Source organism: Pelmatolapia mariae, linkage group LG16_19 (assembly GCF_036321145.2).
Source record: "Pelmatolapia mariae isolate MD_Pm_ZW linkage group LG16_19, Pm_UMD_F_2, whole genome shotgun sequence".
Lineage (NCBI taxonomy): Eukaryota > Metazoa > Chordata > Actinopteri > Cichliformes > Cichlidae > Pelmatolapia > Pelmatolapia mariae.
In genome coordinates this window covers 3,660,317-3,674,892 of record NC_086241.1, presented here as the reverse complement: position 1 = coordinate 3,674,892, position 14,576 = coordinate 3,660,317, and the positions used below count along the sequence as shown (strand labels likewise).

General features: G+C 42.5%; 1 protein-coding gene across 4 annotated transcripts in view; it reads left to right on the top strand.

Annotated features, from left to right (window-relative positions):
- Positions 1-14,576, top strand: part of hdac4 (histone deacetylase 4) — a 117,852-nt gene that overhangs the window by 98,325 nt on the left and 4,951 nt on the right. For all 4 annotated transcript variants that reach the window (XM_063497493.1, XM_063497490.1, XM_063497492.1 and 1 more), the window contains 6 exons: positions 477-596; positions 692-789; positions 6,824-6,942; positions 7,662-7,795; positions 13,753-13,837; positions 14,045-14,186. In XM_063497493.1, coding sequence (XP_063353563.1) covers positions 477-596; positions 692-789; positions 6,824-6,942; positions 7,662-7,795; positions 13,753-13,837; positions 14,045-14,186 — 698 coding nt within the window. The remainder of the gene's footprint in view (positions 1-476; positions 597-691; positions 790-6,823; positions 6,943-7,661; positions 7,796-13,752; positions 13,838-14,044; positions 14,187-14,576) is intronic.

Sequence of the window (14,576 nt, the reverse complement as noted above, 5' to 3'; positions counted from 1 at the left end):
CACAGGGGGACGCTGAGTACAAGCTCATTGTCATGGCACTCGCCTCCAGCCGCCGGGACATTTTTAGAAATTGTGTACTATAGCATTCATAGACATAGACAATGAGGTCATTTATAATTGACGCTTTTGGCAAAAGTGAGCAGCTGTTGAATTCGAGTGTTTTATTGAATCATGCTGAATGCTTTTGCGACATCGCAACAGGCTGGAAGGAGATGATATAGTCTGGCAGTATAGGAATCTCTCTGCATCAGTCAGGTGGTCCAAGTGGAGGTGCAGAGATTGATGGTCCCGTTTCTGTGAAACTCATTAATTTCCTGAAACCTATTCATCTTAATCCGTCTTAATGACGAGGCAGTCTCTATGTGCCGCTGGTATTTGGTTTTTCTTTGACCGAAGACATTTAAAGGATAATTACACTGAAAATATTATTATATGCTTATTTTTTAATAACAATATGCCCATTATAATCTTTCCAGGATGTCCACCATGGCAATGGCACCCAGCAGGCCTTCTACGCGGACCCCAGTGTCCTTTACCTGTCCCTGCATCGTTACGATGATGGGAATTTCTTCCCGGGAAGTGGCGCACCCGATGAGGTAAAGACGACGAATACTTTGAACAAACTTTTCAGACCCAGCCTTCAGTCAGCCCACACATAACAAACCCAGTCACGTGTGTTTGTGCTTCCTAGGTGGGCAGTGGAGCAGGTGAAGGTTTTAACGTGAACATGGCCTTTACTGGGGGACTGGACCCTCCCATGGGGGATGCAGAGTATCTAGCTGCATTCAGGTAAGACAGTGATGTCACTCACTGCAGTCTAATTCTTCCTGTCATAGCCTTGGAGTATGAAGTACAGCGTGTAACAAATTATCTGTTGGTAGCTGTTAAGAACTTATGGTGGTCACCCTTATCCCATCTGATTCCCGTTAGGCGCGCTCCTATAACTATACATAAGCTTCCACAGATACAGGCATGGACTGGGTGCAGACATGTACCTGTCTCTCACACATTTTTAGTTCATACAGCTGGAAAGGAGAAGGCCTGGATTTGTTCCAGTGCTCTTTGAAGATGAGTCCATGTTTGCAACTGTCTGTCCATCTGGCCCGAGCCCGACACATCAAACCAACAGGCCACTGGCTCATCGCGGCTTTAGGCACGCAATCCCCCGGAAGTACACCTTAGCTTCTTAATGCACCCCAGAACCCAGGGTGCTCTCGCTCCCCGTCTCTCTCCTTTGTATTCTTCTCTCTCCTCCTCATCCTCCTCTTTCTACCCTGCTCTTAGCATCTGCGTTGATGACAGCCACGTAATGTATGTCATACTGCAGCTATTACTTACAATCTATGACTGAAGCCAGTAGCTGCTGCCTCATTCTCATTCCCTCTACCATCATAGAACGTGCTACTCTCAGGAATTTATAAATAAATAAAACCACAAAAAGAGACTAGTAACCATTTTCTCTATTAAATCACCTTTTAAATGTTAACGACTGTGTTGACAGTTGAGATGAATATAACTGAGAGCTCTCCAATACTAACAGCACAAGAGACCATTAGGAAGACCTTTAATTACTAAGTTATTACTTTTATAACTCTGTATTTATATGTTTATTTGCATTAGGAGGGGAAAGAATTAACCCTGCACACTCATTTCAAGTTTTAGAAATTCTTGAATAGTTCCAAAAATATAATCATGAAAACACAGTTAACTGAACCAAAGGGAACTTTCACTCAAACTCTGGCTTCCTGTAATTAGGAATTTGCCTCAGAAAAGAGAGTTCACGCTTTTTTTTTTTCATTTACAATTATTTAATATTTTATTTTACACTCTTAACACACACTGGACTAACAGTGTTGCCATCATCTGGATCAACTTTTCTTATGCCCTTGTTTGGTGTGCGTTTGTCCTGGAGTGATGAACACAGATAGTTGTATTTGCATATCAGCCTGTGCATGCTTAGGTTGTTTATGCGATTGCAATTCAGCCTTCTTTGCGTGAAGCAGAATAGGAGCTTGGTGTTCATGAACCTCAGCTCCTGTCACCATTAATTCCCAGAGGCTCCAGAGGTATTGGACAATTTATATGCCCCACGGGGGCATCAGCAAACCTGTGCGCAGGTCATAGATCTGTCACAAACGCGCATGCACGCACGCATGCATGCATAGTTCTTGCATGCACTCATTGTCAAACAAATGCATCATGCCCTGATTCAAATTTGCATGATTGTGTGCAAAATGTGCACAGTGATACAGATGTGCAAATGCACACCTTTCATATCTGTTTGCTCACACATCTACAACCCAAAATAAACACCTGGTGAACAGTTGCTCTTTCACTCTTATTACTTGTGTGTTTTGGTCTTTTCCTTCCTCTCTCTGTCTTGAGGAGGGGATGCGTGCCTTGCAGCCAGTACCTTCCCATTCCTCCTCTGGCCTGTGCCACGTTGCATTTGCAGGGGATCAAGTCTGAGCCTCCAGAAAGCACAGAGAAAAAAGATAAGAAAATTGGCCCTAATGAAAACCAGAAGCACCGTCTCTTTCCCCGTCTCTCTCTCTCTCTCTTCCTCTCTCACCCCCATCCCACCCACCCCCCTCTTTTTGCCATGAACTTGGAAAGACGAGAGAGGAGGAGAATTAAATTTAATTCAAACCAGCTCTCCGCAGAGCCAGATGACAGGGCTTTGAAGTGTAAGTGTGCGTGTGTGAGTTTTTCGCTCTCTTATTCTCCCTCTTCTCCCGCTCTCCTGTTCATTTTTTATGAACGAAGGGGGGAAGCCTGCAGTTTAACCTTTTGTTTGCTGGTTTGACAAGTGCTGCTCCCTCTAAAGGATCTTTCTTTCTTTTTTTTTCCGATGAGAATGAATTTCTCTGAGCTTTAAAGCCTACAAATATCTAATTTGGTGGCATTTTCATCTAGACCAGAGCCAGTCATCTTATACAAAATGATAGGATAGTAATACTTTTTTTTTAAATTCTGTACATGACAGTACTGCTTTTCATGTTACAAAGCTGAAGTACATGGGATCACAGGGCATAATCAAGATCTGGCAATGTATAAATTCAGGACTAGATTAATTACATAAAGATGTGTAGTCCCGAGAGAGGAAGTTTTTCTTGGCTCAAAAAAATGACAGCTATGCCAAGACCTATTGCCGCGTTAACTTGTGCGAATGTGCACACTTGAAATCATGTTGGGTGACATGTGCCAAATACTAAAAGTGCTCACTGGAATCAGACAAGGAGAAATTACTTGGAGCAGAGTAAATGAAAAAAAGTGTGCATTATAAGGTTGAGCATGGTCAATTCTTTTAAAGCGGTGCCAATCGAAGATATGTGTTCGCCTCCACAGATTTTACGCATGGAGATCTGTTCACAGAGATTTGGGAATGCTCCTCACTCTGTGGACAGGAGCTCCTTCTCTCTGAAAAGACTGAGAAAATACCCCCAGTGATGTCACCAGGCTTATTCTGGCTTGCAGAAACGGGAAGTGTAGGATCCGTTGTTTTCGAACCCGAGCTCCACTGCATCTATTTTGAGTATTCTTATTAAAGCCGTCTCATAGCGGCGATAAAGTGCTGAAGTGCAACAGCCATTCAGCATTCCTTTGTGCTCTCTGTGCATGCAGACTCAGCTGCACCTGTTGCTAGGTAAGCCAAACAATGCTAAACAAAAGTTTAGACCACATAGCTGTCAAGTAATTGCATTTGTAGTTAAATGTAACTGGGAGACAGCCAGCAGTGGTTTAGATTGCAGCCTCTTTGGTCAGGATGTCCCATCGCTTACGGCTCAGTCGTAAACTCTCCCCTCCCTTAATTAACAAAAAGTCTTTTTCATCTCAGCATGCATAGCCTCTGATTCACGCACAATTAGCCCTTCTCAAAACCACTTACTTCCCTCTCTGCCAGTCTGGTAATTGATCACTGTGGCTTTTTATTTGTTTAAATGTCAGGATATTATTCCAGTGGGGTGGGGTGTGGAACTGTCGACACCAGCAGTTTTCAGCATTGTGACCAGAACTAGTTGCTGTCTGTGCTCAAGGTTGGAGGGGAGAGGGTGGAGGAGCCCTTGGTGGTTGAGGCATATCCTTGGCAGTCAAGGTTTCCCACCAAGTCGTGTGTCAGGCCACATAAGCATGTGGCAGGCTTCTTTTAGTGTGGGGTCTTTATGGCCCCCAAATGTTAATGGGCCAAGGCTGTATGCTTAAATAAATGTAGCAGTTAGTTAGAGGGTTTAGCAGAAGTCCTTTTTAATTTAACATAAATCCAAACATAATTATCTGTGTTGCTCGTGTACACGTTTGTGTTGTTTACGGCTGTCTGACTTGAAATATATGAAAGGCTGGAAAACAACAAAAAAAAGATGCAGTATGTCACGTCTTTCGCCTTATTCATCCACTTTTCATTTATGTCTTTACTCGATTAAGTTCACTTTGTTTTTCATCCTATTCGACCTGACGTTTTCATCTGAAACGCTGCCAGCTGCACGATACGCACAGTGACGCTCACACTCTGCGTATACTTACTGTCTGGGACTCCCAAAAACCTCCCAGTGCTACCTCCCGCCTCTCCCTCACACAGCTGTGTGTATGTAGGAGTGTTGTGTTGTGGTGGGGGGTGGGGTGCGCACAGCTAAGGGTTATAATTTGGTGGTGAGCAAGAGATGGAAAAACCTGTGGCCTACGGAGCTCAGGGCACGCTGTTCACCCACAGCTGGCAAACCAACACCGTGTTCCTGAGGTCAGCAAAGTACAGGGGACCTACAACGAAACCCTGTGGTACTCCATCAGTCACAGACCTCATTAAAACACTACTTGCCCAAATATCCCAGGCCCCCAAAAAATTGTTGTGCCATGCCAGAGTTTCCACAGCGAATGACAGAGACACTTGTTTTGCCATCTGGGAAGTCCTATTTATGAACTCAGTTAGACATTGTAAATTATGCTAAACCAGAATGCTATGTCACATGATATGTCTGTGCCCCTCCTGTTATTACTAGTTCAAGGATTGATTATTACAGGTTCATAATTTATGGAAACCCCAATAACATCTGAAGTTTTCACTTCTTAAAAGTTGTATTATTGTTATATTATTTTAAAAAAAAAAGCTAAATATAAACAACTCTAATCTTATTTTATCTAATCTGCTTGGTCAAAAACCCTTTCTTCAAAACAAGGTCATCCTATAAACCCGACTGGATTTTCCAGCCACAGCTTGCAGTGAATCATTCCGCACTATTCCACTGTTGATTTGATTTCTGTGTATGACACATTGCACACAAGCAGTCAGATGAAGGTTGTACACAAGCAGCCCTCATTCACCACACCCATCCAGTCTTAGTTATCCTCCATACTTAACACGCATACACATATGCAATTATATCTGTCCTTCCGTTTTTCCTTTTTACTTAAGGTTCATGCGGTGCATTGCACTAAATTTCCAAAGCTTCCACTTCAAACATTTATGTGGCAGTTTTCCTTACCACACACATACTGTACAAACAAACTGATTAGTTGGATGTTTGCTTTGAAAACCATGAAATGGAGAAAAATGCCATTTAGAAAAAAAAATTAAAAAATACTGCAATTCATTCACAGTGCGAGTGAATTGTAGCATCCCCAGAGTGGAAGAAAGCAACATCACGAGGGCACTAAGAACACTGAAGGCATTTCTTAGTATATTTATTTTATAGCAGTCCTTGTTACTCTTCTTTTAGACATCAGAGCTAACACAATACTGATACAAAGCCATATAGCAGTCCCTATATGCCTAAAGACGATGGCAGTTATTAACAGTTTTCAGCAGCTCTACATACTATTATTATCATCACCACTTTGTCCTTCAGATCAGTCCATCGATCTCAAAGCAGAGGTCAAATCTGACATGATACTTTAAGTCTATATATGGTACTTTCTATAAGCTGCCAATACACTTCTTCAGGTTCTAAGAATGTTTGTCAATTTTCAAACAATAAATCATCAAGTTAACCTTGAAGACCTTGGTAGATCTAACCCAAATTTTAATGGATTATAAACATGACTACAAAGTTCAATTTTCCGAGCTATCGTGTTTAATAACCTTGGCTGAGGTAATCGTTTTTTGGTATTTATAAGTCTGTCAGACCTGAGTTTGTTGATGTGAGCACTTTGGTTTTCGTGCTTCTTTAATGTCCACGTATGCTTTGTTGTGAGTTCCTTATCCTTTGACACAGTTTCATGTATTGGAAATATGGCAGTGGGAAAAACGAACTGTTTATATTCACATGGGACAGCTTCTAATAGTGTTATAATTTAATCTTGAAATCTCAGGCTTGGTGGTTTTGATTCTTCTTTTGGTGGTTTAAGCTGCATTTCTTTCTAATCTAAAGTATTTGCTGTATTTAATGCATTTAAAAAAAAAATACATGTTTCATACAGTAAGAGCAGCCCAGTCACCCTGTCATTTAGATCAAATATTAACCATATGTGGCAGTTCAAGAATATCCGGTTGCAAGAATGCCAGTGAAATGCAGTGTGACACTTTTGATAGCCTTGCTTGAAAAATATAATATAATAGTGAGAATTTTCCACAAGGCTGTGTGACAAAATCTAACCTCACTTATCACCAAGGTTTTTGTGATGTTTTTGAGAAACACTAGACTTTAAAATTACTTCTGGTTTCTGGCCTTCCTGTGTGGGGCAGCAAGCCAAATAAGAAGCATGCATGCACTGTTATTCATGCAGATGTGTAAGGTCGAAATATAGACATCAGAAGCTGAAAACCTTTGACTGTCTGAGATTTAACTAAAGTGTTTTTACGGATTCATTACCTTGCCTATTGTTTCTCCAGGACGGTGGTCATGCCTATTGCCAATGAGTTTGCGCCTGATATGGTTCTGGTATCTTCTGGCTTTGATGCAGTAGATGGACATGCCCCACCGCTGGGCGGATACAAACTGACAGCCAAATGTAAGTGCTGATTCAAACTGTCCATTTCATTTCTTCTAAACCTGATTTTTTTTTTTTTCCTATGAGCTGAATCATATATGCACATCTTAAGGCGTGAACCACGTCACTCGTGTCGTATGCTGTGTGATGCTACACTGCTTTCAATGCTAGGAAAGACTCAAAAACATAAACTCACCCCTTTTGTGTGCAGTGTGCATATCTGACTTACATATTCAGATAGAGACCCTGGCGTGACAGCAAAGAGCTTTTCTAAAACCATCCAGCAGATCTCAAATAAGAGCTAGGGGTCTTTGTTGTCAAGGGGGGGGGGTATGGGTGGGTTAAAGAGGATTGCAGGAAGAGGGGATATGGTAGAATTTAGGGGGACTAAAGTATGGCTGAATACATATATAAGAACGGCCCTCATCCTGAGAGGAAAAACATCAAAGGCTGTGACCAAGACTAAACGCAAAGCCACATTTATTAAAATTAAACCTGGCTTATATTAGGGCTTGTTTTTTGCCCCCCAGTAAATCCACAGTGCACTCGCTTTCTCTTTTCCTCTGTGATGCATTCACCCCTTCCTTCATCCACGCTCCAGCCCCTTTTTTTTTTCTTTGATCAATATCCAGAAAGGAAGTTAGCGGCTGAATACCATTTCATTCTTCTTCTTTCTTTTTTTTTTTCTTGCTCTTTCTCTCTCCCTCTGCCATTTCTGCTGTGATTTCCTGTCTGTCCAGGCTTTGGCTACCTGACCAGGCAGCTGATGGGTCTGGCAGGCGGTCGGCTGGTGCTTGCCTTGGAGGGGGGTCACGACCTCACAGCCATATGTGATGCCTCTGAAGCCTGCATCTCTGCTCTGCTTGGCAATGAGGTAAGATGTGCAGAGAGAGAAGGAGGGAATACTTTAAATATTTGTATAAATTATTGTCAAACTGTTCTTGATCAGCACATTAAAGATGACCGTTTGCCTGTGTCAGCTGATATGTGATGATATGTGAAGCACTGATATAATTCTTGCACTGGAGTTTGAGCTCCAGTGCAAGTAGCCAGTTCAGTAACACTGCAGACTTTTTGTGTACACTTTAAATGAATGATGCTAAAACAAAAAGTGTTACAAATGAATCACTGAGCGATGATTTAGGTTCTTGATTTGCTGTTACAATGTTTTAGGATTCAATATTGAAGTGTTTGTCATGTATTTTCTTACATCGCACATAACGGCAGTGTTTTCAAAAATATTTTATTACTACACCACAAGTTTGTACAATTCTGTAACAACAGCAGGCTGATTTTTATTTTTAACTCATCCAAGCCCAAGCTCTTCACATTTTCTTCATCTACCCCACCACTCATACAGGAAGTGAGCACCAAACACACACACACACACATACGTCAGAGGGAGGATTTCCAGGCAGAAGGTTAATTGTGGAGTGTGTAGGTTGTGGAGTGCAGCAGCTCTGTGATTCATGGCTACCCACAGATTTCTTCTAGCTGGTGTCTGATTCATTGCAAAAGAACCACCGAACTGCGGTTTCAAGTGGAGATTCTTGAGAGACACTTTACATCGAGAATTAATATCCAGACTGACATATATTAACATTTATTTTTAGAAATCGAACAATCTAAACTGGAGTCTTAGCCACAAGCACAGGCTCAGACCGTTGTCATTGGAGTTGTTTCTGTTCCTGCTAAAACCGTCATCTTCTGCAGTTCTGCAGTATTGTTTAGCAGTATAGAGCACCTTGAAATACAAATAAACTACTTACATTATACCATGTGATGTAACAGTGTATTGATGGAGTGTTATTAACAATTTCCTTGGGACACTTTAATTCAAAATACTAAAAAGCAATAATAATTAAAAATGTACTTTTATTTTATAAACTCTAAACAAAGCCTGCATGAAAAACAAAATAAAAATGGCGTTTCTAAAAAGAATCGTAGAGTGCATCGTGAGCACGTTGGCGATGTTTTAACCGCTGACTATGTGCTAAACAGATCAAAGAAAGCTTCCAGCTCATGGGAAATGCCTAAACTTGGAGGCTAAATGTAATAACCTGCCTCTCTGTACCTGCATTTTGCCCACCAATGACTTGAAGCTGCAGTACATAGCACTGCCATTACATCTGTTAAAGCTTCAGGAATTCAAGGACACTTCAGAAGGGCGGATGCTTTTTGCTGTCACGAAGGTTTGTGCACATGACTTCCAGCTTGAAGGACACTTTCGTTACTCACAGTACCGCCCTGAAGCAAAAATAATATTTTAGGCCAGGGGCTTTGCTTCTAAGGTTTCAGCCGCCTGTAGAGCACCAGTCTCAGCAGGGGTTTGGAGGAGGTACCTGGACGAGTGCCATGGGGAGCTGAAAATTCGAAAATAGGCAGGAGGCAGGGAGCGTCAATTGCCTCGGCTCTGCAGGGCATCCCTCTCACCCGGGGCCCTGTCATTGATACACATCTGAAAGTGGTTACCCTCACACCTCTGCAAGCAGGGTCAGCCTTAGTCTTGGAATCCGATAATAAAAGGAAATGGAGCAATCATTTGAAGTCGGGTGGGAGGAAGCTATTGTTATTAAGACGTGTGTAAGTGTTGTTGTACCTGTGCAGGTCTTCAAAGTCTTTTTCAATAAACCTGACCACTATACACAAGTCCCAACAACTTGGCTTCATCTTTAATTTAAAAAACAAAATCTTGAATAATGATTTTAAATATATATAGATATATATATAGATATAGATATATAGATATAGATATATGGCAGGAGCCTGACAGGACATGTTGTACAGAAGGCCTTACTGGCATGTGTTGAATGGGCAGACTGGTTTGAATAAAGTTGTGAAGAACACAATGATGTTTTTCCCTTACAAAGATAGAACTAGAGTTTGCATGACCTGCTCCGGCTGGCTCTTTGGCAGCAAGTGATGTCAGCTGTTTGAACAAAGGCAGATCACACGGTTGTTTGGTGCTTTGATAGCTGATAGCAAAGAAGAAAAAAATAGGCTAAAATGTCCCTGATCAGATCAAAACAGCAGGAAGCAAGTGTTTCTAACGTAATCTCAGCAAACGTTTCTGTAATGGACAAGGAATGTTGATGGAAAACGTCAGTGGGGGATGGAGCTGGAGGGAAAGGATGGAGGCCTGTTTTCTTGTTTTGTTTTTCTGTCCTGGTAATGGCAAAAAAAAAAGTTTAGGAACAGTGAAGCCTTGCCAACCAGGCTTTGGGTCCAAGGCCAGCTGGGCATCAAATGAATAACAGTCAGGAAAAAAAGCTTCTTCTTTTTTTTGAATGACTGAGTACTTTTTCTTTGAGACTGTTTTAGTTTGTGCGTGTTGGAGGGGTGGACTGAGGCATACGATCACTGCTGGTCAGCTGTGCATTTGTTTATGTTGCTTCGAGCTGCCTGGGGGGGGCGAGGGGTTTGTCTGCAGGTATCATGAACCCGATACATGACTATACCTGAAACACTGTTCGTGCTGTTGGTGCTCTTTAGTTGACCATTATGGACTGGGAGGTAATGCGCAGGTACTGCAAAAGACTCTGTGTGTTATACATCATCTTCTCTTCTCCTGTATCTTGTACTTTCTGTGTTTTACTCGAACTTGTGTGAGAGTTCTAGCCGTACTTTCTTTGGCAGGTTAAGACAAGCTTTGCTATAATGAGTATTGGGTTTCTTTTGAAAGCAGCTCAAATTAGCTGGTGGGAAAGATTTAGGGAAGAAAATTGCTGAATGGACTTTACAGGCTCTTTTATTCAGTCCCACCGCTGTAATGCATAATGCTGAAGTTTCTCTAGTTAAATAGCTCATGAATGATGCATTGGCAGCTCCACTAGTCAACTCTGAACTCTGGACTAATTGATGATTGCTCACAAACAGATGTTGGCCCAGCTCGAACCACGGTTGTTAGCAATTATTTGATAAACAACTGGCTAATATGCTAATTGTTACCAGCTGTCAATGAGGTTATTTTGTGCGTTTACACTCCAGTTACAGTAAGACGCTCGACTTCACCTGTCCCCCGCTTTGGATCTGACTGTTCCCCCACTAGAGCAAGGCTAACCCACACCTTTTTTCCAAAAAAGGTGGCCTGCTTTGCACAGTACACATCATTTCCTTGTTCACTTAGCATAACATAATCAACTGGTTTTAGCGACCGCCGACACATGCACATGGACACAACAGTAAACAATGGATGCTTTGTGCACTTTTTCTTTGCTGAACAAGTGGAATTCCTCCTCTTTCCACTGTTTTGGTTTCAGCCTCTCTTAGGAATGTTTTTACCGGGCCACATTCCTTACGCTCAGCTCATGGCTTTCCATGGTGTCTCAGTTCCTTTGGGCAGGAGTGTTTTTTTATTTTGGACCGCTGTGTCACAGAGCGATGTAGACCTCCTCAGAGATTATTCAAACCATCATTCTTTCGTACTTCTCTATCAAAGACTGCGACACATTTCTAATGACACCAAGATCCAGACATCCGGCCAAGGCCAGTACCACCAACTCAAATAAACAGAATTACCATCACAGAGGATCTCCTGGAGAAATTTGGGCTTGTGTTAGAGCACACTTGCATATCTGTATGTGTGTGTATATGTGCGTTTGCCATACCTGCCGGGTGGGGCCCCTGGACTACCCTGACAAGAGCCATTAAAGTTTATAAGCGTGAGGCCCAGCTGTCAATCAAGCTGACAGACTGCCCCTGTCCAACTCTGCTCTGACGTGAACCTCACGAAACCCCAGAGAACCCCTGACCTCGCACTGACAGGGAGCTGACGCAAGCTGGATTTGCACGGGCTGGGTAGGTCTGGGCTGGAACTGGCTTGGGTTATGGTGGGTAGATGGTGGCTGTAGCCTGGAGGTTGGAGGAGTTAGTTTTGACTAAAAGATTAATGATTTCAGTCTACAGACTTGGAAATTTTGAGATGGGATAATAAGCACTGCTGTTTCCTTCTCCGCCACAACTAAAGTAATGTTACACCACTTTTAAGGAGCAGAGCTGCATACGACTCGGGTCATTTCATGTGCTTCTCTCCTTCGTTTCTTTGTCCAGTCAGTTAAATGACATTTGAAATTACAGTATCACATAAATGTGATTTCATTTCTGTGAAATGGAAACACCAGAGAAAAAATCTAGACATTTATTCCGAGTTCAGCTCTGTTGAAGAGGCGGGATATGAAGGAGAGCCGGCTGACACGGGTTGACGCGTACGTCATTGCCAGTCTAAATGGGGCGCTGAAGAACCGAACCTTTAAGTTCTCCGGTAATTGAGCTCCATGGCTGTCGATTATTGAGTGCAGCAGCTCGTTCTCATAGCTGGGCCTCACTGCTGTACCTATGACGGCAGCGAGGCAGATCTGTCACTGAATTTTAGGTTAGTGTTGAGGAAAGGTGTATTTTAACCCTAAATTGAAGCAAGCCGTGAATTAAAATGAAATAAGAAGTGAACGGAAAGGAAACAAAAAGGTGACTGAAAACCATCAGCAAGGTCCGTTGAGGGTTTTGTTTGGATTTAAACAGTATGGAAAAGTAAGGCCGGCTTTGACTCATTACATAGATAAATAGTTGGAGTTGATGGACAGTCATTAAGCTTTAGGAAGCTTAATGACTGTCCATTGTTACTGTATGTTACTCTGGATGAAAGTGTTGGTCAAATATGAAATAGGCCAATGAAAATATTGTGCTAAAACTGTATGCGTGTGTGTGTGTGTGTGTGTGAGCGACCTCTGTCCATTCTTCATTGCATGATGTAGCCTGTCGTGCCACAGTAGGATTAAAGTATCCCTCTCCCCAGACTGCCTTTTCCCTCTTCCCTCTGAACTCCTCCCACACACTATTTGTTTTAATTATAAGAAAACTTCCAGCCTCGGCCAAGCGAGACCAACCGACAATGACTTTTTCCTCTTCTCTCTGGCATTCTGCTCACAAATCTCAGGCCAAACTGTTTTTCTTTCTCTCCGTGTCTCTCTTTACATGATTCTCAGTCGGTGCTTTATTCCATTGGGGTTATGACTGAGCAGAAAAGGGATGCATGTTGTCTGTGGTGGAATGTGGAGCTGAATGAGCCTGTTTGACAAAATGGGATGAGAAAGTGTCGTATGTGCAGTTGGCCAAAAGGGAAATTGAATCATTCCGGGTTGGGAAGGCACTTTGGGGAATAGCCCTGTTTTCTGTGTGTTGCGGCTTGGAGCCGAGCTCTCTGAGGTGCATTTTTCGTGCGTGCATGTGTGTGCCAGTGCAAGCGTTTGGGCGAACTGGCAGTTTCTGCTTTTATGCATCTGTTGCACTAGCATGTGTCCTCGGAGTGGGACACTGTACAAAGCACGCATTGTCGATTGTGTCAAAGAGTAGCAAAGCTGCCGATGAGTGGGAGGAGGTGTGCATCTGCAGGCCTATTTTCTATTGTGTCAGCAGCTCAAACTTGCTCCCCACCTCTTGGATTGACTCAACTGTGGGCCGTGGGCCACAATCAAAAATGATCCCTTAAACCTGGAGGGACTCGCATTAGTTCAAGTGAAGTTTTGGAGGGAGGCTTCTGAACAGCTGTCAGTCACATTTATAGAAAGGCCTATCTCGCCATATTCAACTCACCAGAAGAAACGCTGTGATACATTTAAAGCGCTTAACCGATGTTCCCAGTAGACATAGCTTCATTGCCAAGTTAGAGCAGTTTTATTTCAGCAAAGGTGCCATAAGTAGTCTTACAGATGGCTCTTCTGATGGTTCAGCACTGATACTGTAAAAATGTGCAGGGCCGTTGTCTTGTTTTGTTTTTCTTTTGATAGAGAAAAACATTTCATGCTTAATTTTTCTATCGTTTTCTGTTCCTTTCAGTTGGACCCCATTCCCGATGAGGTGCTGCAGCAGAGACCAAATGCGAATGCGGTACAGTCTATGGAGAAAGTAATCGAATTTCACAGTGAGTAGATCTTTTACATTTTTTTTAGCATTATGTATTTGCTTTATCCTGCTGGCATTATAAATAATAATTAGGCGTAACTAGCTTCCCTAAGGGTAAGTCAGGTAGTTGGTAAGCAAAGCTTCTAAATGCTAAACTTCACATTCAAACCCAGTTAGCTGAGCATATTATATCTCTGCACACACTCTATCTGCATTTCTTTATTAGGTAAATACTGGTGCTCACTGCAACGTTCTGCCTCCTCGCTGGGTTATTCTTTGAGTGAGGCCCTCAAGCGTGAAGCAGAGGAAGCTGAAACTGTTTCTGCCATGGCCTCATTGTCTGTCGCAAACAAGCATGTTGGAAAGAGGTAAGTTGATTGTCGTCATTTACAGTCATTGGTTTACATTAGTGTACATTTGGCTATGGCTCAGAAGGTAAAGCAGGTCATCACGATGCCGCAACACCAGACCCAGAGTTACCCCCGAAGAAGCATTGCTTGTTTAGAGGGATTGCCAAGAAAAAGCCTCTTCTCTGTAAAGTTAGGTTTACAAAGTTGCTTCTGAACAACAGAAGGTGTTTGCCCATAATGCACAGCACCTTGTTTAAAGAAAACAAACATGGCACATCAGCACAAACACCTCACACCAAGTGTCAGCACAGTGGGGGAGCTTGTTTTTCAGTCAGAGGACATTGGGAATCTTGTAGTTAGAATTAAATGTGAGGCTATCCAAGTGACAGTAAAACCTTTGCCCCGACT